General features: G+C 46.0%; 1 protein-coding gene across 8 annotated transcripts in view; it reads left to right on the forward strand.

Moving 5' to 3' along the window:
* The window catches only part of Cabin1 (calcineurin binding protein 1), a 122,694-nt gene that overhangs the window by 20,966 nt on the left and 76,098 nt on the right, over positions 1–25,630 (forward strand). For 4 of the 8 annotated variants that reach the window (XM_075979956.1, XM_075979959.1, XM_075979958.1 and 1 more), the window contains exons 14-23: positions 167–354; positions 1,294–1,446; positions 2,342–2,536; positions 5,007–5,249; positions 6,497–6,668; positions 8,816–8,931; positions 14,726–14,887; positions 16,140–16,346; positions 16,506–16,651; positions 21,480–21,741. In XM_075979956.1, coding sequence (XP_075836071.1) covers positions 167–354; positions 1,294–1,446; positions 2,342–2,536; positions 5,007–5,249; positions 6,497–6,668; positions 8,816–8,931; positions 14,726–14,887; positions 16,140–16,346; positions 16,506–16,651; positions 21,480–21,741 — 1,844 coding nt within the window. The remainder of the gene's footprint in view (positions 1–166; positions 355–1,293; positions 1,447–2,341; positions 2,537–5,006; positions 5,250–6,496; positions 6,669–8,815; positions 8,932–14,725; positions 14,888–16,139; positions 16,347–16,505; positions 16,652–21,479; positions 21,742–25,630) is intronic. The other 4 variants (XM_075979957.1, XM_075979962.1, XM_075979960.1 and 1 more) reach the window with 1 other exon arrangement.

The following is a 25,630-nucleotide window of genomic DNA, read 5'->3' on the forward strand; positions in this document are numbered from 1 at the left end:
CTACTCTGTATCCTGCTGCTCAGGGGCTGTGGGACTCTGAGGACTCGGGGAACCTAATCATGGACACTTGGGGGCTACTACCGGGAGGGCTGAAGGAGGCCTCTGGGAGCGGAAAGGTGTTTGGATGATGTACATGAAGGCGTCACATTGCCCGGATGTTTTCTAGTGTCCCCCCGGAACTGCCCTGCTGGTGTGGTGACAGGTAGGTTTGGGCCTGACTTCCCAGGAACCCACTGCCTGGGTGATCTCCTGCAGCTGTCATTCGCCTCGTCTCAGCGGGACCTCTTTGAGGATGGCTGGCTGGAGTTTGTTGTCCGCGTGTACTGGCTGAAAGCGCGTTTCTTGGCGCTGCAGGTTGGTTCCGTGGTCAGAACGTGCCCCCACACCTGACAGGGAGGGCAGAGAACTGGCTATATTGAGGAAATAAGCATTTGTAACTCTGCTGGACTTGTGTGAGGAAGTGAGGCATTTTGGAAATTGCCAGCATGTCAGTAGTCAAAGCATGGCTGCCATTCTGGGAGCACCTCAGTGCCCACCACAGGGCTTTGGAGGGATCCTGTGTTCTCCAGCGACCTCTGCTCAAAACTGCCTTGATTGATCCTTTTATTTTCCCGTGAAGGCTCAGCAAGTAACAGGAATAGGAACAGGGTGCTCCAAAAGGAATTACTCACCTTAGAGCCTAGGTGGGAAGGCCATAGTGACTCGACTGTTCTCTAGTACCCTTCTCTGCTGGTACTTGGGGCACCGGGAGAGTGTGTCAGAGATAGCCTGGATCATAGTAGCTCAGTCTGGGGGAAGCAGCATGGTTAATGTGAAGAATGTCAGTTCTAGAGTTAGGACAGGCCTTGGTTTAACTCTGGATTGGCCAGACACCTGGCTGTGCTGAGGTGACATTGGTGTCTTCACCTGTGACATTGTTAATGAAACTTTGTCTCACAGAGCTGTGGAATGGATCACTCATTATTCATGTACTTAGTCACGGGAAGGGATTTGTTTAGCCGCACTTTTCTGGAAAGCCCTTTTCGGTGGTGGGGAAAGAGGCATAACAATAATTGAAGACCTTAGCTTACTGGCACATGCTTGTAATTCCAGCACCTAGAGGGGAGAGTTTAAGGCCAGCCTTGTGCTACATAGTATAAGATCAGCATGGACTATGAGACCCTGTCTCTTAGCAAATAAACAGAAACCAGCTTAAGGGTGTCTATGTCTAGTGAGATCAGGAGTGTATGGGACCAGACAGCACAATTAACTCTCTACTTTTTGCCACCTTTTCTTGGTTTTTCTTCTGACCAGGGAGACATGGAACAAGCCCTGGAGAATTATGACATCTGCACAGAAATGCTCCAGAGTTCCAGTGCCATCCAGGCAGAGGCAGGAGCTGAGCAAGGGGACATTGTCATCCGGCTGCCCAACCTTCACAATGACTCTGTTGTTTCTCTGGAGGAAGTGAGTAGATGTCTTTAATAGTATTTTCTTGGTGGAAGATGTACTCTGGTTGATCTAGTCAGACCAGACCTGATCTGCTCCTGTGGAATAAGCGATGCCCACATGCCGAGCAGAAGGTCCTGGGGTGAGGGTAGGGGGCAGCGCATGTGTAGGAGACAGTCCTGGACAGACTCCACTGGCAGAAAGCTTGTCCAGCTGGCAAGTGTGGAAGCTGTGACCAAGCGTGATTCAGAAGGAGTAGTTGCTCAGCCCCAGCAGAGCTGGAGGGAAGCACTGGACCAGTGCTAATCTGGCTGCACACAGGAGTGGAATAAATGTTGTGTGTGCCAGGCCTTTGCTGGATGGCACTCTCCTCACATGCGCCCTCTGCCCTGCTGCAGTCTATATCTGTGATGTGTTCACGTGGCTGAACGCGTCTACATTCCTCTACCTTTGTTTCAGGACAAGGCCAGGCACTCTGCTGTCTATGTGGCAGGGCTACATTGGGCCCTCTGTGAGGAAAGGGCCCTGTGGGTCAATGCATGTCAATCCCCTGACCCTTTCTCTGTGTCTTTGGCAGCCAGGCAGTCCTTGGTTGTTAAGTCTGGCTTCTGAACTGTGACCATGAACTTTCACACTGTTTTGGCCGATACTATTCAAGAACCCTTCTGCTTTTGCAGTGGCTGTGTGTTTTTGCTTTTAAAGACTTGAATATATCTGGATATTAACTAATTTTGAAGGAGTATGCACATTGTATGAACACTGATATTAAGTGCAGAACCTAGTGTATTTTGGCTGAAACAGTGCTAGAGTATAAGCTTATCTTTCTCATTTAGATGGGAAGACTCAAACATTGACTAAATTCAGGGAGGGGATGAGAGATTGCTATTAGGCAACATTATTGGACCTTTTTCAGATTGATAAGAACCTGAAGTCTCTGGAAAGGTGCCAGTCGCTGGAGGAGATCCAGCGGCTGTTTGAGGCAGGTGACTACAAGGCAGTGGTGCAGCTGCTACGGCCCACCTTGTGTACCAGTGGGTTTGACCGAGCCAAACACCTGGAGTTTATGACTTCCATTCCTGAGAGGCCAGCCCAACTGCTTCTACTGCAGGTATGTGCCCACCGTCCATGTTTATATTGCCTTTACTTTGTGTGTGTGTGTGTCTACCTCTGGAAGTTCTGACCTAGAACTCATAGAGATCTGCCTGTGTCTGCCTCCCAAGTGCTGTGATTAATGGTGTGTGCCACTATCGCCCATGAGCTAACACTGCCAGGCTTGTTTAGTTTTAAATCATGACTTATTGTTGTTTTGTTTGTTTTTATATGCAAAATTCTCAGCTTTTATGTTGTCAGAATCTTTTCATATTTGCAAATGGTTGTGATTTTGTTCATTGTAAGTTGTTCATATGCTTAAATAACATTTTTTATACTGGACCAATGCTCATCTACTCAAGTTACTCCACAAAGAGGACTGGAGCTCCTCCGAGTACCTGGCAGTAGTCAAGAAGGCTGCAGTGTTCTAGAGGGAGGAGGGAAGGAGGCTGGACACACACCAATAGGGTTGAAAGTATTTTTGCTCTTGCTGGCCTACAGCAGTGTATGTTTTATGTTTTGCATGTTTTAACTTGCCTGCTTTTGTGTTTCTGGAGTGGGGATCAAATTCAGAATCTTTCTCATGGTAAGGGAGATACAAGAAAGAATTCCCAATTTAGCAAGCTTCTTTTTATGTTCCTTAGTATAGCAGTGGTTCCTTCTTGTGGAGTTAATCTTTGGATATTACTGTTTTGGATTGTTAATGTACTTTTTAATAGTACATTGTTGGTTTCTAAGAACTCTACTGATCATTGCCTGTTTATTTAAACCTGGTCTTTTAATGAGATTCCTGTTTGTTTTTTTTTATTGTTTACTGTTTGTTTGACTGTATGGTAGTGTTGCCCACAGAGAGTGGTAATTTGGTTTCTACACTAGTTGGAAGCTAGTCTTCTGCTTTTTTCTAATTCTGGCCCTGAGCCGTTCTGTTAGAGCACTATTGGCGACCCCTCATCTTTGCCAACTTTGGAAATCGGTGTGCACGCTGTCTTATATCTGCCTCTTGCATGTTCAGTTTTGATCAGAAGGAATCAGCTTGGGTTTGGGACCCCATAGGTATACTCCATAGCCCCTTCCCCAGTGACTTCCTCTTCAAGGAGGCTGCTTTCTCAAAGAAGCAGAGGCTCCCTTTTCCTGACTTGGTGAGCTAGGAGAAAGTTTTGTGTTCAAATTTTGCAATATATTTTGAAGGCATTTGGGACCTTTCTGCTCCCATACCTGTGCCACCCCAGAGAAAGGTGGATAGGAGCTGCCTCCAGACCTAGGCTTGGGGTTGCAGGGCAAGGGGTGGGCCAGAGCCAGATGACACACGCAGGCAGTAGGTGCTTCCTGCTGGTCCAGCAAGCTGCCTCTCAGATGTATGACTTCACACACTGTTTGCTGAAGCACAAGCCATTGATGAAGCCCATTTCCCTGGGGTTTAAATGGGTTATATTCTAGGCCTCCTCTCCTTCCTCAGAGGAGCTTTATAGAAAGTCGGTGGCTTCCACGGAGGTTTTAAAATAGAAGTCATGACTCTGTGTGGTGTTGTAAGAGCCGTGTGTGTCCTTCACATTGTGCTCAGTGTGGCCTGCATTTCAGTTCATGGAAATGTACCTTCAAGGGGTGATGCCATGGCTGAGGCTCACATGTGCATTGGGGAAGAGGGAGCTCACAGAATGATGACTTCATCACTTACTGGCCATTTGTCCCTTCTGAGGCATCAGTTCATGCCCTCCTGTGCTGAGATAGTTCCTCCCCAGCACATTGCCTTACCCTGCTGAGACGGCCTTCTCATTCCTTGAGACCTGACGGTAGAGGGACATAATACTTTGGAGGAGAAGTATCTTAGTTACTTTTCTGTTGTTATGAAGGGACACCATGACCAACGCCACTTATAAAAGAATATTTAATTGGGTACTTGCTTACATTTTCAGAGGGCGAGTCCGTGACTACCGTGGCAGAAAGTGTGGCAGCAGGCAGCCCTGGAGCAATAGATAAAGAGCATGTTTTTTGATCTGCAGGTTGGGTGCAGAGAGAGTGAGACTGGGCCTGGTGTGGGCTTTTAAAGCCCCAAATCCCACCCCAGTGACACACCTCCTCCAACAAGGCCACACCTCCTAATCCTTCCGAAACAGTTCTACCAATTAGAGACCAAGCATTCAAATATGAGCTCATGGGGGCCATTCTCATTCAGGTCAACACAAGAGGTAACAAAGGAATTAGTCACTTAGCTTCAGTTTTGCTGCTTGCCAACTCTGGTTCTGTTCACAGAGGCCCAGCTTTAGAAATGGGAAGATCAGGCACAAAAGTAAAGCATTTCTCTAAAAGCTCCCGGGCTGGTGACCTGCCATATTGCCATTGCACCCAGGTCAGTGCAGATGCCTCAAGGCCAAATGAAAACCGCTGAAGGACAACTGCTCTTGGTCCTGTGTTTTCTCCCAGCCTTAGGCCTGTGGTCCCTGTGTGTAGAACTGACACATACTTTTCGTTTTGCTTCTTCTTGTGCTCAGGACTCATTGCTCCGGTTGAAGGACCACAAACAGTGTTTTGAATGTTCTGACGTGGCTCTGAATGAGGCTGTCCAGCAGATGGTGAACTCAACTGAATCTGCAGCCAAGGAAGAGTGGGTGGCCACGGTGACCCAGTTGCTGCTAGGCATCGAGCAGGCACTGTCATCAGACAGCAGTGGCAGCATCCTAAAGGAATCTTCCTCAACCACCGGCCTTGTCCGGCTCACCAACAACCTCATCCAGGTAACCCTGGCTCCTCTTCATACTGTATTGTCTTCAGCTGGTGTATCTCTCCAATACAGCCTTCTGAGGTTCACTGATAGTCACTGTGACTTATGTACCCCAAAGGGACACGGTGACTTCTTTGGCTAGAACTTCAGAGTTTGAGTTCGCTGTCCACAGCTGCAGACCTTCTGAGACTGCTTTGTGTCAAGGTCTATCATTGATGTAGCGCCTGGGATAACAAAGGTTCTCAGACTTCCTGTTCCCGAGGGGCAGAAATAGACTTAGCAAGGAGGTCCTGTCTGCATTTAGTGTGCCAAGAGGCAGAGTGAGGACTACAGTCCAGGCCTGGCCCCCTGCTGGGGTTCCCTACCCCCACAATACCCTAGAACTTCCAGTTGAGGGGTAGCACTTTAAGCCATAGATTGGTCATAGTATTTCGTGTCACCCAAGGTGGGTTTTGAGGCAGAGAACCTTCATTTGAGAGCCCTCTGCTGTCTTCTGAACTCATGCTCTGGCCATGAGTAAGTCCTGCTACCCATTACTACTCTAGTGTTTATTTTTTTCCCTCCATTTTGTTCAGCCAAGACCAGGCATCTGCCATTTCTTTCATGAACAGTGGAACCCCTATAGTAGTTCTTTCTGTACCTTCTACCTTTTTAGCCCAGCTACTGTTCTGCCACAGAGGCACCTTTTAAACGCTGAAATATGACTGTCTTCTCATTCCCTGAACCCTTTACATATTGACTGGGTAGTGTATCAAAGTGCACTGATTCCCAACCTGCTGCTCCTCTTTTACTTTGTTGGCTGAAGCTATTCTGGACCACCCTCTGGGATCCTTGCCTGTGAGTGTGTCCTCTGCCCTCATGCACTGCCCTCAGTGTTGGACATACCACAGTAATTTACCTGGACACCTCAAGGGCTTGTCTCTGATCACTCTCTACCTGAGACCCCTGCTGCTGCTCCTGCTTTCATGGTAGCATCTGTGTATGCCCACCGGACTCAGTAGTTTCTCCAGGCCTGTTTTCCCCTGGACTGTTAGCTCCCCTTGCCACAGTCAGTAGTTGCATGTGGCACGAGGAAAGAGCATGTCATTGGGCATTGTGGGACTGTCTGATGATAAACTGGGTACTGCTAGGTCAGTGTTCCCATGTTAAAGCTGTAGGGGTAGGCAGATGTTATACCTTGCCTCTCCCAGAAGGCACTGCAATCTAGGCTCATTTCAGGGGGTCTGGGGAGGCTGACATGCTGCTGGTGCCCTTTGCCAGGTCATTGACTGCAGCATGGCTGTACAAGAGGAGCCCAAGGAGCCCTATGTTTCCTCAGTGCTGCCCTGGATCATTTTGCACAGGATTATCTGGCAGGAAGAAGACACCTTCCGTTCCCTGTGCCACCAACAGCAGCTCCAGAACCCGGCAGAGGAAGGTGTGTTATCACCAGGTTTGGAGGCATGGGGCTGATGCCTGTCCTTATCTGCTCTGTGTGGTAGGTCCCTGAGGCCTTATGTAGGTATTGTGAGTAGGCACATTCTTTAGTGAGCTGTCACACTTAAGCCTCTGGGGCACTGTCGTATTTGTTTCTTAGAGGCCATGCTATGGGTATCCACAGATCATGGAGACCCTTTTGTTGCTGCTCACTTTTTTTTTTTTTTAAAGTGTAAATTTCTAGTAATGAATGTCTGTAGAACTCTTGACAAATAGTACTAAATTGTATTCTCAAAAGACTTTACTAGTGAAAAATGTATATCTATAAATGGTTATTATTTTTCTTATAAAAATGAAAGTTAATTATGCATACTAAAGAATTTTCTCTACTACTGGAAAATGCTGGCCATGGTGGCATGCACACTTAATCCCAGCACTTGGGAATCAGAGGCAGGTAGATCTCTGTGATTGAGTTTGAGACCAGTCTAGTCTAGCAAGGACAGCCATGGCTACATAGAGAGATCATGTTTCAGAAAAGCAAAGAAAAGAAAAACAATCAAGTTGTGAGCAGGTAAGTAAACAAGAGGAATTAGCACCCTCAGCTGAAGCATCATGCCCAGGGAGGAATAGACATATTCTGTGGACAGGCAGGCATGGTGCTGTCTCTTCCCCCCATCCTGTGGACTGAGGGATGGGAGGTGACCAAATTCTGGGACAAAATCCCAATATCTTCCCATTTATGGAGAGCTGAATAATGGAGACATGCTCCAGAACCATTTGGCCTTTTTAGAGGAAGTTAAGGTAAGGGGGTACTTCTATCCTCCTATGACCAGACTTAATTCCAAGGGCGTGGCTCAGGATTAAGTACATTTCTGGCTGAGTAGTGAGAGACCTTATACGAGCTGAGTTTCTCAAAATGGACCATGCTTGTAAAATGATTGGAGAAGCAGCAGGATTGGCCAGGAGAAGTTAGCCTGTGGTGCTGGCCGACAGACCCTGGCTAGGCTGTCAGGGACTCTGAAGTGACAGAGCCTTTGGAGAGCTGTCGTGCTGTCTCGTGTAGTCACTGGATGGGGGCTCGTGGATGTGTGTGGACTCAAAAGTCCTGCAGCTGTTGTAGACACTGAAGGAGCTGACAGCTGGAGATGGCAAGTCCTGCCGAAGGGAAATCTCGGGGAGGAGGGCCGGTACCCACCCCTCAGCTTCCTCTTCTACTTCTGTGGACATGCGGGGAGTTAAAACTGTAGCTTTAAGGAATGAGAGGCAGTTTTTGCGTGGCAGAAAACTCATAATTTTAAAGAATACTCATGTAGGCGACTCCCAGCCACCTGTAACTGCAGATCAGAGCACCCTGGCTTCCATAGGTACTCCACACGTGGCAGACACAGACACACATACACAATAAAAAATAAGGCCTTAAAAAAAGGAAACTAAAGAACCCACAATGTCTGGAATGGTTTGAGCCTTTATTACCTGAAGGGATTTTTTTTAGGAGGGGGGGGGTTACTTTTTTTGTTGTTGTTGTTGAGGGATTGACCAGTCGTAAATTTTTGTAAAAGACATTTAAGCTATGTGTAGTTGTGTGCCATGCCATCTGGTATTTTCTGTTTTAAAATGTTCTCTTTTAATTTACTTTGCTCCCACCCCCACAAAGAGCCAGTTAAAAGGTGCTCATGGCTTATATATGGTCCAGAGTTTCAAAAATTCTGAGGCTTTTTAAGGAACTAATAATAATTTAATGGTGAACAAACATTTAATGGCAAGTTAATAGTTTTTTTCCCTTCTGCAGTATTCAAGTAAACCTAAATGTGAGAGTTTTCAGAATTTGTTCATGTAGTGTGTGGTCTGTTGTAACTTGTCCTTCTCTTTGAAAAGACAGGAGGTACACTGAGTGATGTGCCGCAGATGCTAGTATTGGTTCTCGGGTGCTAGGGCAGTTTTGTTTTGTGAGGGAAGCCCTCATTTACATTTTTCTATATGATTTCAGTTGATTTTTGATAAACAGATTGCTTATTAAAGCCAGTTAAGTAATTACTTAGACAGAAAAGGAAAGAGAACCGTCTGGTCATATGACAGAGAGAGAAAAGAGAAAATGAGACATGGATGCAGTCCTTTTGCCACTGAGTGTTTGCACTGATTGTCTGTTGGTCCGACCTTTCCCAGGGATGTCGGAGATGCCCATGCTCCCATCTTCCCTCATGCTGCTCAACACAGCGCATGAATACTTGGGCAGGAGGTCCTGGTGCTGCAATTCAGATGGGGCGCTGCTGCGATTCTACGTAAGTGATCCTCCTGGGTCATAGGCTGACAGTACGGGGTGGGGGCAAGTGGGAAAGACGACAGAACCCTGGTGGTTCCCTTGCGCTTGAGTTTGTCTTCCTGTAGGGGTTCCCATTGTGGGTCTTTGATTAATATGTGTGTGTAATTGAAGAAACTTGAAGAAAATCTGAACTTGCTTCCTGTGACTTTTTTATTTCTTCTATCACTGTGACGAAACCCATGAGCTAATTATCTTTAAAGGAATAAAGGTTTCTTCTGGCTCATGGTTTCAAAGATTTGAGTTAGTTGACCCCATTATCTTAGAGCCTTTAGCATACATCGTGATGAAAGCACACAAGTCCTGATTGTTCAATCAGTAGCTATTACAGCACTGGGGACAGTCTTCTTGAGCCTGCCAACTGGGCCTGATTGGTGGTAGCTCTGGGCTTATTGGAGATATGCAGCATGGACCCAGTCTCCACTGAGTAGGAGGCCAGTTAACACCAGACTGATTACAGTGCATCAGGTTTTTCGGATGTACCAAGGAAGAGACATCTAGTCCAGCCTGTATACCTGCTAATAAAGTTTTATTGGGGCATTTATTTACATAGTAATTATGACTGCTTTTACTATGCATTGATAAGGACAAGAAACTGTAAGTCTGTATGGCTTGAAAGGCCTAAAATCTTTGTTCTTTGCCCTTTAAAGGCTTGCTGTCTTCTACTGGGTAACTTGTGTTTGGTGGGTATATCCTCTGCAGCTGCAGCCTTCCTTCTCAGTGCCTCCCTAGTTTGCCCCATCTTACAACAGTCTTACCACCTATTAGCATACTCCATAATTTACGTATTATGTTTATTATTTGACTTTCCTCTGCTGGTGTTAAATTCAGAGAGAGTAGGTATTTTTGTTCACTTGGTTCACTGCTGAATCCAAGTGCTTAATACAGCACCTGGCACTAAATCAGTGCAGGTTTGTGTGAGTCAGGGCTCTAGAGGACCAGAGCTGATGGAACTGATACTAGAGGAGATTTAGTAGACTGACTCACAGGATATAGTCTGGGTAGTCCAGTGATGTCTGTCTCACAATGGAAACGCTGGGCATCCAGTAGCTGTTCAGTTCATGAGGTTGGATGCCCAACAATCCCAGTCTGATGCTGGAATCCCGGAAGATTCCTGGAGAGCTGCTGGTTTTCAGTCTGTGTTGAAATCCTGAAGAAACTAGACTTTTTAAAAATAAATTTATTTATTTTACATAATACCTCAGGATAGATGAACTTGCCAACAAGATTGGTGTCAAGAAGCAAAGCTTCCTTCATCCATGTCCTTTTATGTTGGCTGCTACCAGAACATATAGCTTAGATTTAGGGTGGGTCTTCCAACCTCCATTAATCCACTTAAGACAATCCCTCGCAGGAGTGCCTAGCAGCTTGGGTTTTAGCTGATTCTAGATGTGGTCAGGGTGACAGCCAAAATTGGCTATCACAGGGCTGAAGGAGACTAAGAGTGTATGGAACTTTTCTATGCACGTGACAGCTCGCAAAGTCTGCATTGCTATGCAGAAATCAGCCACTACCCTCATTCCTCTACCCAAGTGCACAGACACTGCTTCTAGGAGGTCTCCTCAGGCAGCTCTCATGCAGAGAACCTGGGAACATGGCTCCGTAATTTCTGTACAGGATGAGTTCCTGAGTTCAGGTCCCCAGGACCTGTGTCTTAGAGTTGCTGTTGCTATGATGAAATACCATGACCAAAGCAAGTTGGGGAGGAGAGGGTTTATTTAAATAAAGGCTTATATTTCCATTTCTAAAGGAAGTCAGAACAGGAACTCATGCAGGGCAGAAACCTAGAGGCAGGAAATGATGCAGAAGCCATGGAGGGGTGCTGCTTACTGGCTTGCTCCACATGGCTTGCTCAGCCTGCTTTCTTAGAGCACCCTGGATCACCATCTCAGGGATGGTACCACCCAAGGTATGCTGGGCCCTCTCACATCAACCAGTAATTAAGAAAATGCCTTACAGCTGCATCTTATGGAGGCGTTTTCTCAATTGAGGCTCCCTCCTCTCTGACTCTAGCTTGTGTCAAGGTGACATAAAACTAGCCAGCACACTATATAAGTGCCCTTGGGCATGGCAGCCTGCCTGTAATCTCAGTGCTTAGAAGGCAGAGACAGACTGCCCAGAGAAAGTTGACTAGCTAGACTAGTTGTATTGTCATGCTCTGGGTTCAGTTGAGAACTTGCCTGTCTGCCTCAGTGAATAATGTAGAAAGTAATTGAGGACTCCCGTGTCAACCTGTGACTTCTGCACACATGTACAAAGATACTCATGCATACAGGTGAAACCATACACATGCGGATATTCATAATACACACATCCTATGTACGAGGAAGAAAAGAACAGATACCTTTGTAGGCTGTCTGTGTTGGGGAGTAATGTGAGAGGGAAAAGGGCCAGTGTATCGTCCTCTTCCCAGGTTTCCCTGGTCTGTGTCTCTTGAACGCTGAATCTCATAAGCCAGGTGAATTGAGAGACAAATGACAAGTGCTGCTATGTTTGCTTCCAGTTCCTAAGTTTCTTACCCAGGACCCATTGAGAGTCCTCAGATTCCCTACCAAATTGCTTTCCTTGGATCCTGCACAACTCACTCCCTTTTCTTCCCACCTTTTCCAAGAGGCTTTCCCCATTCTCCCTACCCTGTGCCACCTGCTCCTGGCACCGTGTAGCTTGTGTTTGTGTCTCTCTGCTATTCAGCAGCTGGCTGAGATCAAACAAAACCTTCCAGTCCTGCAGTTTGAAGCATCTCTAGGGATGTGAGCAGTGGTCACCCCACCCATACTTCCTGCCTGGCTACTGGCCAATCAGTGTTTCATTAAAATACAAGTGACAGGGTACTAGACCATTGTCCCACAGCAGAAACACACACAATCCATCTCATTTATAAAGGTTTCTCCTGGCTTGTTGTCACATGTGTTCTCCATTCCATGTAGATTTTTTGTTTGTTTGTAGGACAAGGTAGGACCAGTTTCACATTTTACGTGGATGGCCAACTGGTTTGAGCTCTTTATTAAAGAATTTTCTTGCTACACCTAATTCTCCTTCATCTCTTGTGAGTGCGAGGAGGTTATTGTTAGGCTGTCTGTATTGATATTCGCAGCCTTTCTACCCCTGTGCCAGCACCACAGTTTCTTTGATAGTCTGATAACTGCTAGAATTTCTCTACTTACCTTTATTTCCATCATATTCTCTTGGCTGTTCTTGGCTCCTTCTTCTATAACATTGTAAGATCAGTGTATAAGATGTAAGGAAACCGTGCCCTCCCTGGAATTTTGATTGGAATCAGTGGTCTTGTTGATTAATTTGGAAGAGAAGTGCCCAAATTGAATTATTTAGTCATGAACATAATATGTCTTCTTATTTATTTCAGCCTTACATGTTCCTTTTTCTTAATTCAATTATGCACATTTTTCTTGAATCCTAGATTTTTGTGTGTGGTTCTGGGGATCCAAAAAGGTCTTGTGCTTGGTAGGCATATGGTTTATACTTTGAACCCTACGTATCTTTAAAAAAGAAATTCCTATTACAAGTTGATATTTAAATTTAATTTTGTTTTGTAGAAATACAGGAACATTTTGAAAAGGAAGTTCTCTTACACATAGGTCCTTGGTTTCTTGTTCCTGGTTTCTGGTAAATTGTAATGGTTTTGAGGCTTGATGGATTTTCTATGTAAATGATTAGTCTGTGGATTCCTTATTATTTCCCTTCTTTTCAGTCTCTGTGGTTCTCTTTTTATTCTCTTAACACCTGGTCATAGATGGTACACTCTGTCACTAAAGCATGCACTTTCTGGGTTTGTGGGCATTGAGAGTCTCTGCTGCAACTCCCCAGACTCCTGCTGTAGTGCAAAGGCAATAAAACTTGTGGAGATGAAAGTTGAATTTCTCTCCTTTTTTGTATTATGAAGTAGTTTTTTTTGCAATGGTATTAGAAATGAATATGGGGCCTTGTGCATATTAGGCAAGTCTTTGCCACTGAGGTATATCCCAGCCTTGTTTTATTTTTATTTGAGACAGGATTTCCCTGAGTTACCTAGACTGGCAACTTGAATTTAACTCAGGCAGACCTTGAAGTTTTGACCTCTTCTCAGTCTCTGAGTAGCTGGAATTTCAGGTTTATGCCAGGCTACAAACTCGTTTTCTTCTGATTTATTTCAGGCATTCAAAATGTAAATGCTGTTTTTATAACATTTGTATTACTTCTTTGAGGATGTCACAGTGTAGTCTGATCACAGTCACCTCCTATCCCTGCTCTCCACTCCCCTCTTACCTTCACCCCTAACTTTGCCCTATTCTTAACTCATAAACAAACTAACAGTCTTGAGATCTGACACACGGCCAGTCATTTGTTGTTCCCTTTCTCCCACCCTGGATCTGGTCTTTCTATTTGTAAAGTTTAGCTACTGCTAATTCTGATTGTTTATTGATTCTAGATTGTTTTTTCTTGAGTGAAACTTTTTGGAATAATGTCCCACTATTGTAAAGTGGCCTGGTGGTGGTGGCACACACCTTTTATCCTAGCACTTGGGAAGCAGAGGCAAGAGGATCTCTACAGAGCAAATTCCAGAACAGCCAGGGCTACACAGAGAAATCCTGTCTTGAAAAACAAAACAAAACCCCAAACAAACAAAAACTAGCATAAATCAGTTTGGTGTTAAATTTATTTTTTAAAACATTTCTAGGTACTTCTAATAATTTTCCCTTTTTTATTGCTAACATTGTTTATGCTTTTCCCTTTTCTTTAAGTAAAAAGAGTGCATGCCTTTAATCCACCACTTGGAAGGCAGAGGGCAAGCAGATCTCTGTGACTTAGAGGTCAGCCTAGTCTACAGAGCTAGTTCTAGGGTTACACAGAGATACGAGAGAAAGAGAGAGAGAGAGAGAGAGAGAGAGAGAGAGAGAGCGCTCTCAGCTTAGGAAGTGGCTCAGTAGGTTAAATGCTTGATGCAAAATAAATAAATATAGATAGATAAATTCACTTTTCATCTAGTATTGCCAAAATTTATGGAGGTTTGAAGTGTGTATATTTATCGACAGTTGGGTATAAATATAGTCGTAACATTTCATATCCTGAGATATAACTGGTTTGCTGTATTGATATCTCCTCTGATTCTCGGTGATGTATTTACTTATTTATTTATTTATTATGTATACAGTATTCTGTCTGTATGCCTGAAGGCCAGAAGAGGGTGCCAGACCTCTTTACAGATGGTTGTGAGCCACCATGTGGTTGCTGGGAATTGAACTCAGGACCTTTGGAAGAGCAGGAAATGCTCTTAACCACTGAGCCATCTCTCCAGCCCCTCTCGGTGATGTTTTATTGGAGGAGATTTTCCTCAGCCCTTGTGGCACTTAGAGTTGTTGTCTGTAAGTATTTAGCACCGTTTCTCCATTGGAATCTGAACTTTTAAAAAGTAGGATCTCCGTCAGACTGTGCCACATAAAAGAAGCTGCTCAGTAAATGCATACTTAGCAAATGGGTGGGGACGTTGCCTGGGTGTAGTGTATCTAATGGTGGTGGTAGATGCTGGCTAGATGTGCTGAAGTCAGGCAGCTCACACACCTTGATGGAGCCTACTACCAGATCCACCCAGAACAGTTCTATAAAGATAACAAGTCTTTTCTTGGAAGCAAGTCTTTGGAATCTAGGGACCCCAGGCATTACCTCCTCAGGTTAAAAGAGTTGATAAAGTGGTGGTCCCCCTGGGGTCTTGCTCTGACTGGGAGGCTGAATCTGTAGGTCTCTCTTCCCACCTGCCATAGGTACAAGTCCTCCAAAAGGAACTTGCTGCATCTGCCTCTGAAGACACTCACCCCTACAAGGAGGAGCTGGAGACTGCCTTGGAGCAGTGTTTCTACTGCCTGTACAGCTTCCCCAGCAAGAAGAGCAAAGCCAGATACCTGGAGGAACACTCGGCTCAGCAGGTGAGCCTGCTGCTCAGGCCAGGGAGAGGCAGCTCTCAGGTAGAGGAGAGCTCCTTACAGGACATGAGATTGTTACACACAGTTCTCTGAGATGATCTGATGGCTGATCAAAGGAGAGGGTTTTTCTATAGTATATAACATGTAATTGATTGACATCTTGTTGTTACCAGGTTCATTTGCAGTTTGGATTACACTCATAATTCCATACATATTTTTCTTTTTGATTTGTTCTCCTCAGAACACTATTGGGTACATTATGCCATGGGTTATATCATCAGCCATTGTCCACTCTTAGATATTCTATACCTTAATGTATAGACTCGTTTGGATGGCATGTCTACTCTGGCCCAGAGGTGTGGAGCCTAAGCTTCGCAGTTATGATTGACGCCCCACCCCCACCCCAACCTGGCCATGATTTCACAGATCATAACCTTCAGTTTTCAATATTTGGGTTTTTAGAGACTAGCTCTAACCAGGTATGAATCCTAAAAGACATTTCTTAGGCAGGAGATGTAGTTCGGTTGGTAGAGCACTTATGTAGCAAAGATGGAGCCCTGGGTTTTATTACTAGCATCATGTAAAACCAGGTGTGGTAGAGCATGCCCTTGGGAGGTGCAGGCAAGATCATTAGAAGTTCATAGTGAGTTCACGGCCAGCCTAGACTACGTGGGATCCAGGTAAGGAGGTGAGTGGACAGTTGTCTCAACAGTTAAGGACACTTGCTGCTCTTGCAGAGGACCTGAGTTTGGTTTCCAGCATCTCCAACAGGTGGCTGTCACCTTTAATTCCTTTTCCAGGGGATCTAATACCCTCTTCTGCCTTACATGGATACCTGCACATATGTGGCAATATACATAGACACGTGAAGTATAATAAAATTATAAAAATTATTTTTTGGCTAATAGTACTAAAACCTTAATATTTAACATAAAATTGTCTTATCATTTACTCCCATTCACTAAGAAAGTTAAATATTTCTGTTTGAGAGTTACAACCTTAACACTAATAACATAATTCTGTGCAGTGATATCCTTGGGAAGCTTGAGACTTATACCTACTCAGAAAACAAATGACTTTGTCTTCTTAGGATGCTGGAATGGAGGCTTGCCTGCCCGTTGCAGGTTAGAGGAGTGGAGTGGGGAGCGTGCTCTGTTCACCACACGTTGTGACCTCATTGCACTGAGCTCCTCTAGAGGAACTTCTCTTTGTTTCCTAACCGTGAGTGTGCTGAGTCTGCATCTGTCTTTTTCAGGTGGATCTTATATGGGAGGATGCCCTGTTTATGTTTGAGTATTTTAAGCCCAAGACCCTTCCTGAATTTGATAGCTACAAGACCAGCACTGTTTCTGCTGACTTGGCTAACCTGCTGAAAAGAATTGCTACCATCGTGCCCCGCACAGAGAAGCCAGCCCTGAGCATGGAGAAAGTCTCTGCCTACATTGAGGGAACTTCCACCGAGGTGGGTCTCAGGGAACATGAGGTGGGGGTGGGCTTCCTCTCAAGCTCTGCTGCTTGTTTGCTCAGCACCAGCTGCTAGAGATCAGAGAAAGCCAACTGACAGGTTATACCTGCACCAGGACTCCACCTCTTCTCCTAAACTTGCCCTCTCTCGTGCCAGGTGCCCTGCCTTCCAGAAGGGGCAGATCCCACTCCTCCGGTGGTGAATGAGCTCTACTACCTCCTGGCTGATTATCATTTCAAAAACAAGGAGCAATCTAAAGCCATCAAGTTCTACATGCACGATATTTGCATCTGCCCCAACAGGTGGGTGATAGTGTGTGGAGCCAGGTTGCTGCCAGGAGGTCTGCTGTCTCTAGTTCAGCCAGTTCTCCAGTGAGCCAGCCTAAAGTTTCCTTGTCTGTAGCAAGATAATGAAAAAGAATGAAAAGAAAAAAATGGCTTAGCATTCTTGAGCAAAGAAAGTTTCTTTCCCAGAGTCCTATTGGAGGTGCACTGGAATCCTTTTGGTTTCTGGTGCGCAGGGCAAGGAAATACTACATAGCCCCATACTGTTTTGTGGTGCTTCTTTCCTGGAACCAGGACAACTGGTATGTCCGGAGTAGAGAGGCTCTTTAATTAGGGGTGCTTTGGGGGTTAAGAAGGGATACCAGGGATGTGAAATGGTTCAGCGGTTAAGAACACCCACATGGCCACTGTAATTCCAGTTGTAGGACCTAACATCTTCTCTGGCTTCTGTGGGTCCCAGGCACACTCATGTGCACATACATACATACCCACAAAACACATATAGAAAATAAACTATCTAACTAAAGAGGAATACTAGAAAAGTTGGTGCCTGGGGGTTTTGTTTTTGTTTCTGTTCTTGGTTCGTTTGTTTTTGTCTTGCTCTGATGTTCTGTCAACAGTGAGGTTTGTCCCAGTGGTGTGTAGGAGCCTTGTGCACAAGGCTTGTGCTTCCTCTGTAGCTTCCTGTTGAGCTTCCTCCTAAAATGTAGTGATTTTTCAGAACTAAGCATTCTGAAGGACTCTGCTATACTCACGAAGCTCAGTCCACTTGACTAAAGTAGCCAGCCTGTGTCTGGAGGTAAAGCCCTGCAGACACACTCTCTGGAAGTCCTTAGGAACCATCATGGTGCTGCTCTTGGACCATGGGTGGGCACAGAACTGCCCTGCCCAAGGAAGCCATAGAATTCACCTTTCCACAATCCTGCCTGGACAAGGGAGGAAGGGGCTGAGCTCTGGAGAGAGAAGCAAATTTGTAAGACATCACCTCTATCAAAGGCCCTCAGAAGACCCCTTTTTGCTGAGTCTGCAAGGAGCCATGTGCTTAAAGCCCTGGCTGTCTTGGGGGGTCACTACTTCAGTTGTGATAGCACAAATCTGCACTTACTGGCTGAGCTTGTCCTGTGGATGACATTGTAGGTCACCTGCTTCTCTATCTAAAAAGTGAGAGTAATGATAGCCGGCACCTGCCATGGCTCCTGACTTGCAGGTCCACAGGCAGTGGGTGAGAGTACCTACCAAAGGCTCAACTAGATAGCCCTCTAGTCCAGTGATTCTCAACCTTCCTAATGCTGTGCTGACCCCCAACCATAAAAGTATTTTGTTGCTACTTCATAATTATAATTTTCTACTGTTATGGATATAATGTAAATAAATATCTGATATGTAGGAGATTTGATATGTGACTCCCAAAGAGACTGCAATCCACAGACTGAGAAGTGCTGCTTTAGTGTATACATTGTCTGTTTAGATGCTATCAGCTTGTTAGATCTGGCCCACTGTGTGCTGAGATGTCTTCTCTGAGGACTGGTCCTAACGTAGAAAGGGTTTTATCAGCTTGGTACTAGGTCTCAGCCTAGAGCTGCTCTTACTCTGAGTTCCACAGGCAGATACCAGTGGAGACTGGGGTTCCACCTGGTCCTTGGAACTAGCTGAAGTACTGATTTGAATATTTGAATTCTTCCTTGATGCCTTTTGAGAGGGGTGAAGGCCATGGTAGGTGGCTGGGTAGACAGTAGGGCCCTGATTATATCGATGGAGGTTCCTGAGGGTTGACTGGCAGTTTTCCTTCCCTTTGATTGAGCTTTCCTGGTTTTTCTGAACTGGAAGAGGTATCAAATTAGACAGCCATTTTCGGATGGAAGTGGGCCTAAGACCTAGTTCAGCTGAGCATGAAACAACTCTAAGCCCAGCACCAGGACTGAACTTGCTCTGCACAAATGAGAACCTAAAATGCAGACTCTAGATATTTCTTCCTCCTGGGGTCACAGGCATCCCTGAGGCCTTCACTCCCAGAGTATGGATTGTGTAGTGTTGTGCCTGAATCAGACACTTACATCAGGAGGACAAGGGCATGTTTATTTGTGTGTGTGTGTGTTTTAAAAGTATGTTGGTGTTTTGCCTGCATGTATGTCTGTGTTATATGTATGCCTGGTGCATTTGGAGGCCAAAAGAGAGCATCAGATCCCCTGGAACTGGAATTACAGATGGCTGTGAGCTGCCATGTTTGTGCTGGGCTCTCAACCCAGGTTCTCTGGAGGGCAGCAAGTGCTCTTAACTACCGAGTTATCTATCACTCCAGCCTGTTTCTGAGTTTTCATGGTGATGCCTCTCTGCACTGGTTGCTTTGTGTAGAGAGGAAGTGGTTCTCGTGCCGCCATACAGGACTGTCACAACTTTTTCTTTCCTCGAGGTGAGAGTAACTTCTCTCAGAGATGTTGGATATGGAAAAGAAGTCCCTGTTGTGAAATTGTCCCTGGTGAAGAATTTGCGATTTAAGCCCTCCTCCCCCATTCCCTTCTCCAGAGTAGGCTGAGCAGAGCCAGGGAAGAAATGGTTGCTTTGGGCTCCAGACCTGTGAGGAAGAAAGGCTACTGTCAGAAGCCTCTCACACGAAGGGTGAAGCCTCCATCTCTGCTGTCCTTCTGTCACCATTGAGTCTGTGGTGTCTCTTCGCTCCTTTGTTTACATGGTGCCATCTTTGGTTGGAGGACAGTGAAAGCACTTTGGGGGCTCATGGGGTTTATTTGCCTTTGCCATCTCTTGGGATGATCAGACAATTCCAGACAACAGTTAGCCAGCGTAAACTCACACCGGGTATTGTAAAGGTGTGGTGGGCTGAACTGATGGTGTATTCGACAGGGCAGCCCTAGCTCTTTTGGTTGCTGCGTTTTCTGGACCAGCACTCAGTAAACAGCTCTGCAGGAGCTCAGAAATCACCTCTGTCCGGGTGTAGTATCTCCATGGCTACTCATCTTCTCCCAGAATCTTGTGTGTTCTCCTGCCTTAGCTTCTCTCAGGTGGTCTCAGAACCATCAGGTCCCAGCCATTACCTGCCATCTTGTTCATTTTATTGCAGGGATCTGAGCTGAGAGAATAAATAGGATCCAAGAGACAATAGGAATAAACTGAGTGGCAGGGGCCCATGCTTCTCTGTTCCCTGAGTTCCTGCTTGGTGAAAATATGAGCCTCAGGAGGAAAGGACACTGAAATAAGTTTGTTGGGTTTTTTTTTTTATTGTAATTGCCTCAGCTGGACCCCTCTTGTGAGGCTTTTTGGGAGTGTTGTTGCCTTCCACCAGTGCAATGCCCTGGGCAACCCTTTACTGCTGGGGAATAGAGCCCCAAAGCCCATCTACAAGAGCAGTCATCGACTTCCCATAGCCAAGAGGATAACTATATGTTTTTCCTTTGGTTCACCTTCTTACTTAGCTTCTTTAGGATCACCAATTGTAGACGCCGTGACCCTTATTTATGGCTAGAAACCAATTATGAGTGAGTACATCCCATATTCATCTTTTTGGGTCTGGGTTACCTCACTCAGAATAGTGTTTTCTATTTCCATCCATTTGCATGCAAAATTCGAGAAGTCATTGTTTTTTACCGCAGCGTAGTACTCTAATGTGTATATATTCCACACTTTCTTCATCCATTCTTCCATTGAGGGGCATCTAGGTTGTTTCCAGGTTCTGGCTATTACAAATAATACTGCTATGAACATGGTTGAACAAATGCTCTTGTCATATGATAGGGCATCTCTTGGGTATATTCCCAAGAGTGGTATTGCTGGGTCCAGGGGTAGGTTGACCCCGAATTTCCTGAGAAACCGAAACACTGATTTCCAAAGTGGTTGCACAAGATTGCATTCCCACCAGCAATGGATGAGGGTACCCCTTCCTCCACAGCCTCTCCAGCAAAGGCTATCATTGGTGTTTTTGATTTTAGCCATTCTGACAGGTGTAAGATGATATCTCAAAGTTGTTTTGATTTGCATTTCCCTGATCGCTAAGGAGGTTGAGCATGACCTTAAGTGTCTTTTGGCCATTTGAACTTCCTCTGCTGAGAATTCTCTGTTCAGTTCAGTGTCCCATTTTTTAATTGGGTTAATTAGCATTTTAAAGTCTAGAAGTCGGGACCACGAGGGGTGCACCCACCCACTGAGACAGTGGAGCTGATCTACTGGGAGCTCACCAAGGCCAGCTGGACTGTGACTGAAAAAGCATGGGATAAAACTGGACTCTCTGAACATGGCGAGCAATGAGAGCTGATAAGACGCCAAGGACAATGGCACGGGGTTTTGATCCTACGCAGTGTACTGGCTTTGTGGGAGCCTAGCCAGTTTGGATGTTCACCTTCCTAGATATGGACAGAGGGGGGAGGACCTAGGACTTACCACAGGGCAGGGAACCCTGACTGCTCTTTGGACTGGAGAGGGAGGGGGAGAAGGGTGGGAGGAGGGAGAGAAGGGTGGGAGGAGGGGGAGGGAAATGGGAGGCTGGGAGGAAACTTGTTTTTTTTTCTTCCTTTTCTCAATAAAAAAATAAAATAAATAAATAAATACCACCCTATTAATCATTAAAAAAAAAAAAACAAGAGCAGTCATCGGCTGCTTGCCAAGGGACACAGAAGAACATTTGTCTCCTGGCACACCATCCTCCATCCTCATGCATTAAATACATGTACTGATGGGAGGGAGCAAGGCCACGACAAGGAGAGGTCATGACCCAGACTGTAGAATGGCTGAGTTGGGCTTTGAGCCATGTGTGGAGCAGAACTCCCACAATGTCTGCCTGACTGCCGTGCCCTTGAAACAGCAGTGTTTTTAGCTGGCACTTTTGTTACTACTCTAGGTTCGATTCCTGGGCAGGCATGGCTCTGGCCCGGGCCAGCCGAATTCAGGACAAGCTGAACTCCAATGAACTGAAGAGTGATGGACCCATCTGGAAACATGCCACACCTGTTCTGAACTGCTTCCGGAGGGCCCTCGAGATTGACAGCTCTAATTTGTCCTTGTGGATTGAGTATGGCACCATGTCCTATGCCTTACACTCATTTGCTTCCCGCCAGCTGAAGCAGTGGAGAGCCGAACTGCCTCCGGAGCTTGTACAGCAGGTGAGAAGGGTGCTGCCGAAGGGCTTGCAGTCCTCTAGCTAGACTGCTAGGGGCCCTTGTTCTTACCCTCACACACATTTATCCTACTCAGTAATAACTTGGTTCTTGGTCTTTGGGTACCTAGTGTAATGATTGTTCTGTCTCTTTAAGAGACAAGCCATGCCCACTCCCTCCCCCATCTGCTGAGACAGGCTGATCTTCAGCTTCCAGCCTGAGTTCTCTCCCTTTTCTGTCTTCCTCTTGGAGAGGCAGCTTCCATCTCTCCCTTCTCTCACTTCTCTCTTCTCTCTCTTTCTCTTTTCTCTTTCTCTCCCTCTCTCCCTCCTTCCCACTCTGCTCTTTCCCCCTTCTCCCCTCCCTTCCATAACCACTAAATAAATATCCTCACTCTGCATGGCATGCCTATCCATCTGTCCCTCACCTGCCACTGCCATGGGCCTCGCTGCAGCATGGTCCCTGCCTGACACCCCATGACCTACTGCCTGTTGCCACTCCAGGGACCTGCAGTGTTTCTGCCACTGCAGCTACTTGGGGATCCGCAGCAATTTTTATTAATCCATTACACCTAGTCCATTGGCAGGAATTTCAGAGGTAAACTATTCTGTCCTGACCAGCTGGTCATCAGTTTGAATGTAGTTGAGTGGTAGAGAGGAGATGTTGGACATCTGAAGTAGACATTCTTCCCTTTTTGCTCCAAAGGACTTTTGGGGCCATGGTAAAATCCTTACCTGGCATTAGGGTTTTCAGTTTCTTGGTGTGTGTCGTCTCTAGTGCAAGATCCAGGATCTGACCTGCAGTCACTGCTCAGCAAGAGCACGGTCGTTTCCTTCAGATAGAAATGGAGGAATCATACTGACATGTTTAGGGTTTGTTTAGGGAGGGGTGAAGGGTGCTGTGGATCAGACCCAGGTCCTGTGCCTGCTGAACGCACACTGCCACAGAGTTACCCTCACGTTAGCAAAGTTAGGCGGCAGGACAACAAGGTGTCGCAGCTCAGAAAGGTCGCAGAGCAGAGCAAGGTGTTGAAGGAGCTGACCAATCAGGCAGTACTTGGTCTCAGGTTTTGCACTGATTGTCTGTGATTAAAACCCTGGCAAGATGATGCTAACAGTGCTGTGACACTGCTGGAGGGCTGAGGAGACCCTTGGCAGACGCCACTGCAGTCCTCTGAAAGCGCTGTCTCCTTGTGGGTGGACTGACTTTGTGCCAAGGCCCCTACTGCCTTCAAGACCCTGCAGAGTAAGACACGGGCTCTTAGAGCCTTTGAACTCTTCAGATGATATTGGAAAGCCTGGTGAAGATGCAGCAGTACATTTCACCACTAGAGTAGGCCCTAGCAGTCTACAGTGAATACAAGGCCACTGTTTGAGGACCTCAGCCCTGGGGAAGTCATGAAGTCCATCTGCTAATGAGGACTGAGTTACTGTAATAAGTAGTGAATAAAAGATGTCATTGGGCTCTATGAAAAAATTAATAGTGAAATGTCTCCTGAATCTATGTAACTAGAACCTTGACAATGCCAAGAACGTGACTCTTGGAGAGCTCAACTTTCTATCAGTTATATGATCATGTGACACACACCTTTCACCTCTGCCTCATACATTTAGAAAGCTGCTTTTGTAGACTTATTTGGGAGCTGCCTCCCTTTCCCTGGGAGTTTGAATTCATTGTGCCTTTCGGGGGTTTTCTCTTTACAGGCAGTGGCCAACTGTGTTAGTTCTCAATCCTTGTGCACAAAGGCTCAGGAGTATGGCAGGCTGGGAGCACAACACTAGGCTTTACTGCTGCTGTTGTTTGAGGTCTCCCACAATGATGCCGCCTTCCTCCTCTGTGCTGGGGCACTGCAGTCCCTCAGTTCAGGAGTTGGCCTCTGGGTTCTAGACTCTCAGCAATTTGGTCCCAAAGTTTTCCTTTCTTCAATGTCCAGATTGTGTGAACTCTACAGATGAGTGAGAATAGTGACTCCCATGTTTGACTGGTCTCTTGCATGGGTGTGACGCTTGTTAAAAGGACACACGGGAACTCTCAGACAGCTGTGCTTTTTGTAAGCTCCTGTGTGGTTATTATGTTTTCCTTTATTATTTTCTTAATTTTTTTCTCCAATGGTTTGTATGTGACATCATAGGGATAGACTTGACACCGGTGGCGGATATGTGAGAGCAGTGGCCTTAGAGGCATAGACACATAGTAGGTTCCAGTGCACTGCTAACAGGAGGCAGATAGCACAGCTCCACAGGGCTGAGCCCTGACCAGAACACAGTGGGGAAGTGCTGCATGGCTCTCAACTAAGCATCACCTTCTTTAAGACACTTTTATTCAATTTGTGTCTTTCTAGACTTCAAAAGGAAACAAAACCTTTTTTACACACATGAAGTGTGTATATTTAGGAGAATCTAGGAGGATTTGCCTGTTTGATTTTTTCTTTCAGCCTACATACTGTTCTATTAAATGCAGTGTGTGGCCTCCTTTTCTCCTCTGCTTGCACTGTTGAGCCCTTCTCAGGTTACTTTCTATAGGTGTAGTAGAGTCCTTAGCTGACAGTACAGAAACAACTTACTGCATTTGTTTGTGTTTCAATGGCCTCTGATCCCCCTCCACCTGCTGCTATAGAACTTGACTCCATGGGTGGCCTTGTAACATTAGGAACACAATTATCCTGCAAGGACACATAGTGAGGTAAGGTGGCCTGGATCTTAGAGTCCCTCACCTAATTTCCTTGTACTGATCCTGGTGAAATTTCACACTTAACACTTTCCAGGAAATATACATTCTGAGAATCAGGAGGAACCTCTCTGCACTTTTTGTACAACTCCCACAGGTGGACTTGACATCCCCCCACCTTTACCCCTGATCTGATTCTCTTCTACCCAAGTTCACAGCTTCTAGATGACCATGGTGTTTGCCTGATGGCCCCTGTTATCCCAGGCAGCTCAGATCCTGAAACTGCTCTCAGGCCTTCTGCCTCCCTTAAGTATCAGGACTGCCAGAGGGGCTAGAACGCCCAGGGATGCAGGAGCCCTGAGGGAAGGGATAGGTTTGGCCTCCTTATCTGGGGCACGTACTGCCCTGAACGACTGCCCTGTGTTCCCTGGACTCTTTCCACCTCAGAGGAGGCAGCTTCCTAGGATGCGGTCCCCTGGTTGCTTGAGCTATGTCCAGACTTACCGTGTCTGAGAAATGGGCTTGAACATGCTTGATGTATCTGAGCTCCTGTACTCTTTAGTTTTCACCTGCAGACTTGCCAGAGGTGATGAGGGAAGTGGAAACATTCCCTGTGATGTCGTTTCTAGGGCAGGAGAAAGAACTGGGGACCAGAACTTCCTAACCAAGTGACTTTTGGGGAGTGACTTAATGTTCTCTCTGTGCTTCAGGCTACATATAAAGATGGCCATTCGTTCTCTCAGGCAGCATTGGAGAGGTCAGTCATGATGCCTGCCTCATCCATTCCCTAAGCCCAGCACAAGACTGAAGTGCCATGAGGAAGGGTATCCAATCTGTTCCGAGGATGGCACTAGAATGAAGTCTAGTGGCAGAGCTTCTAGACACACACTCTTGGTGACTGTCCCTTTTCTTCCTGTGGGATGTTGCACCTGCTGAATTAACAAAAACAGGGACATTGGCAATGCCACACAGCTGTCAAGCAGTTCAAACAGAACTACATTTAAGCAGCTGCCTTTTCCTTAGACATATTTGCTTTAGGGCCCATTTCAGAGGCCCTGAATGTGATAGAATCCCTGTGCCATGCTTGGCCCTGTGCTGTCATTCTTTTTATTCATTCAGGAATGCGTTTGTAGTTTCTAGATGGCCAGTTTCTTTTTAGAAAATGTCTTGCAGAGCATCTGGGTAGCACACAGCCCCCAAAGTCAGCTATTGCTATAGAATGTTCGTG

The sequence above is a fragment of the Microtus pennsylvanicus genome, chromosome 7 (assembly GCF_037038515.1).
Source record: "Microtus pennsylvanicus isolate mMicPen1 chromosome 7, mMicPen1.hap1, whole genome shotgun sequence".
NCBI classification, from domain to species: domain Eukaryota; kingdom Metazoa; phylum Chordata; class Mammalia; order Rodentia; family Cricetidae; genus Microtus; species Microtus pennsylvanicus.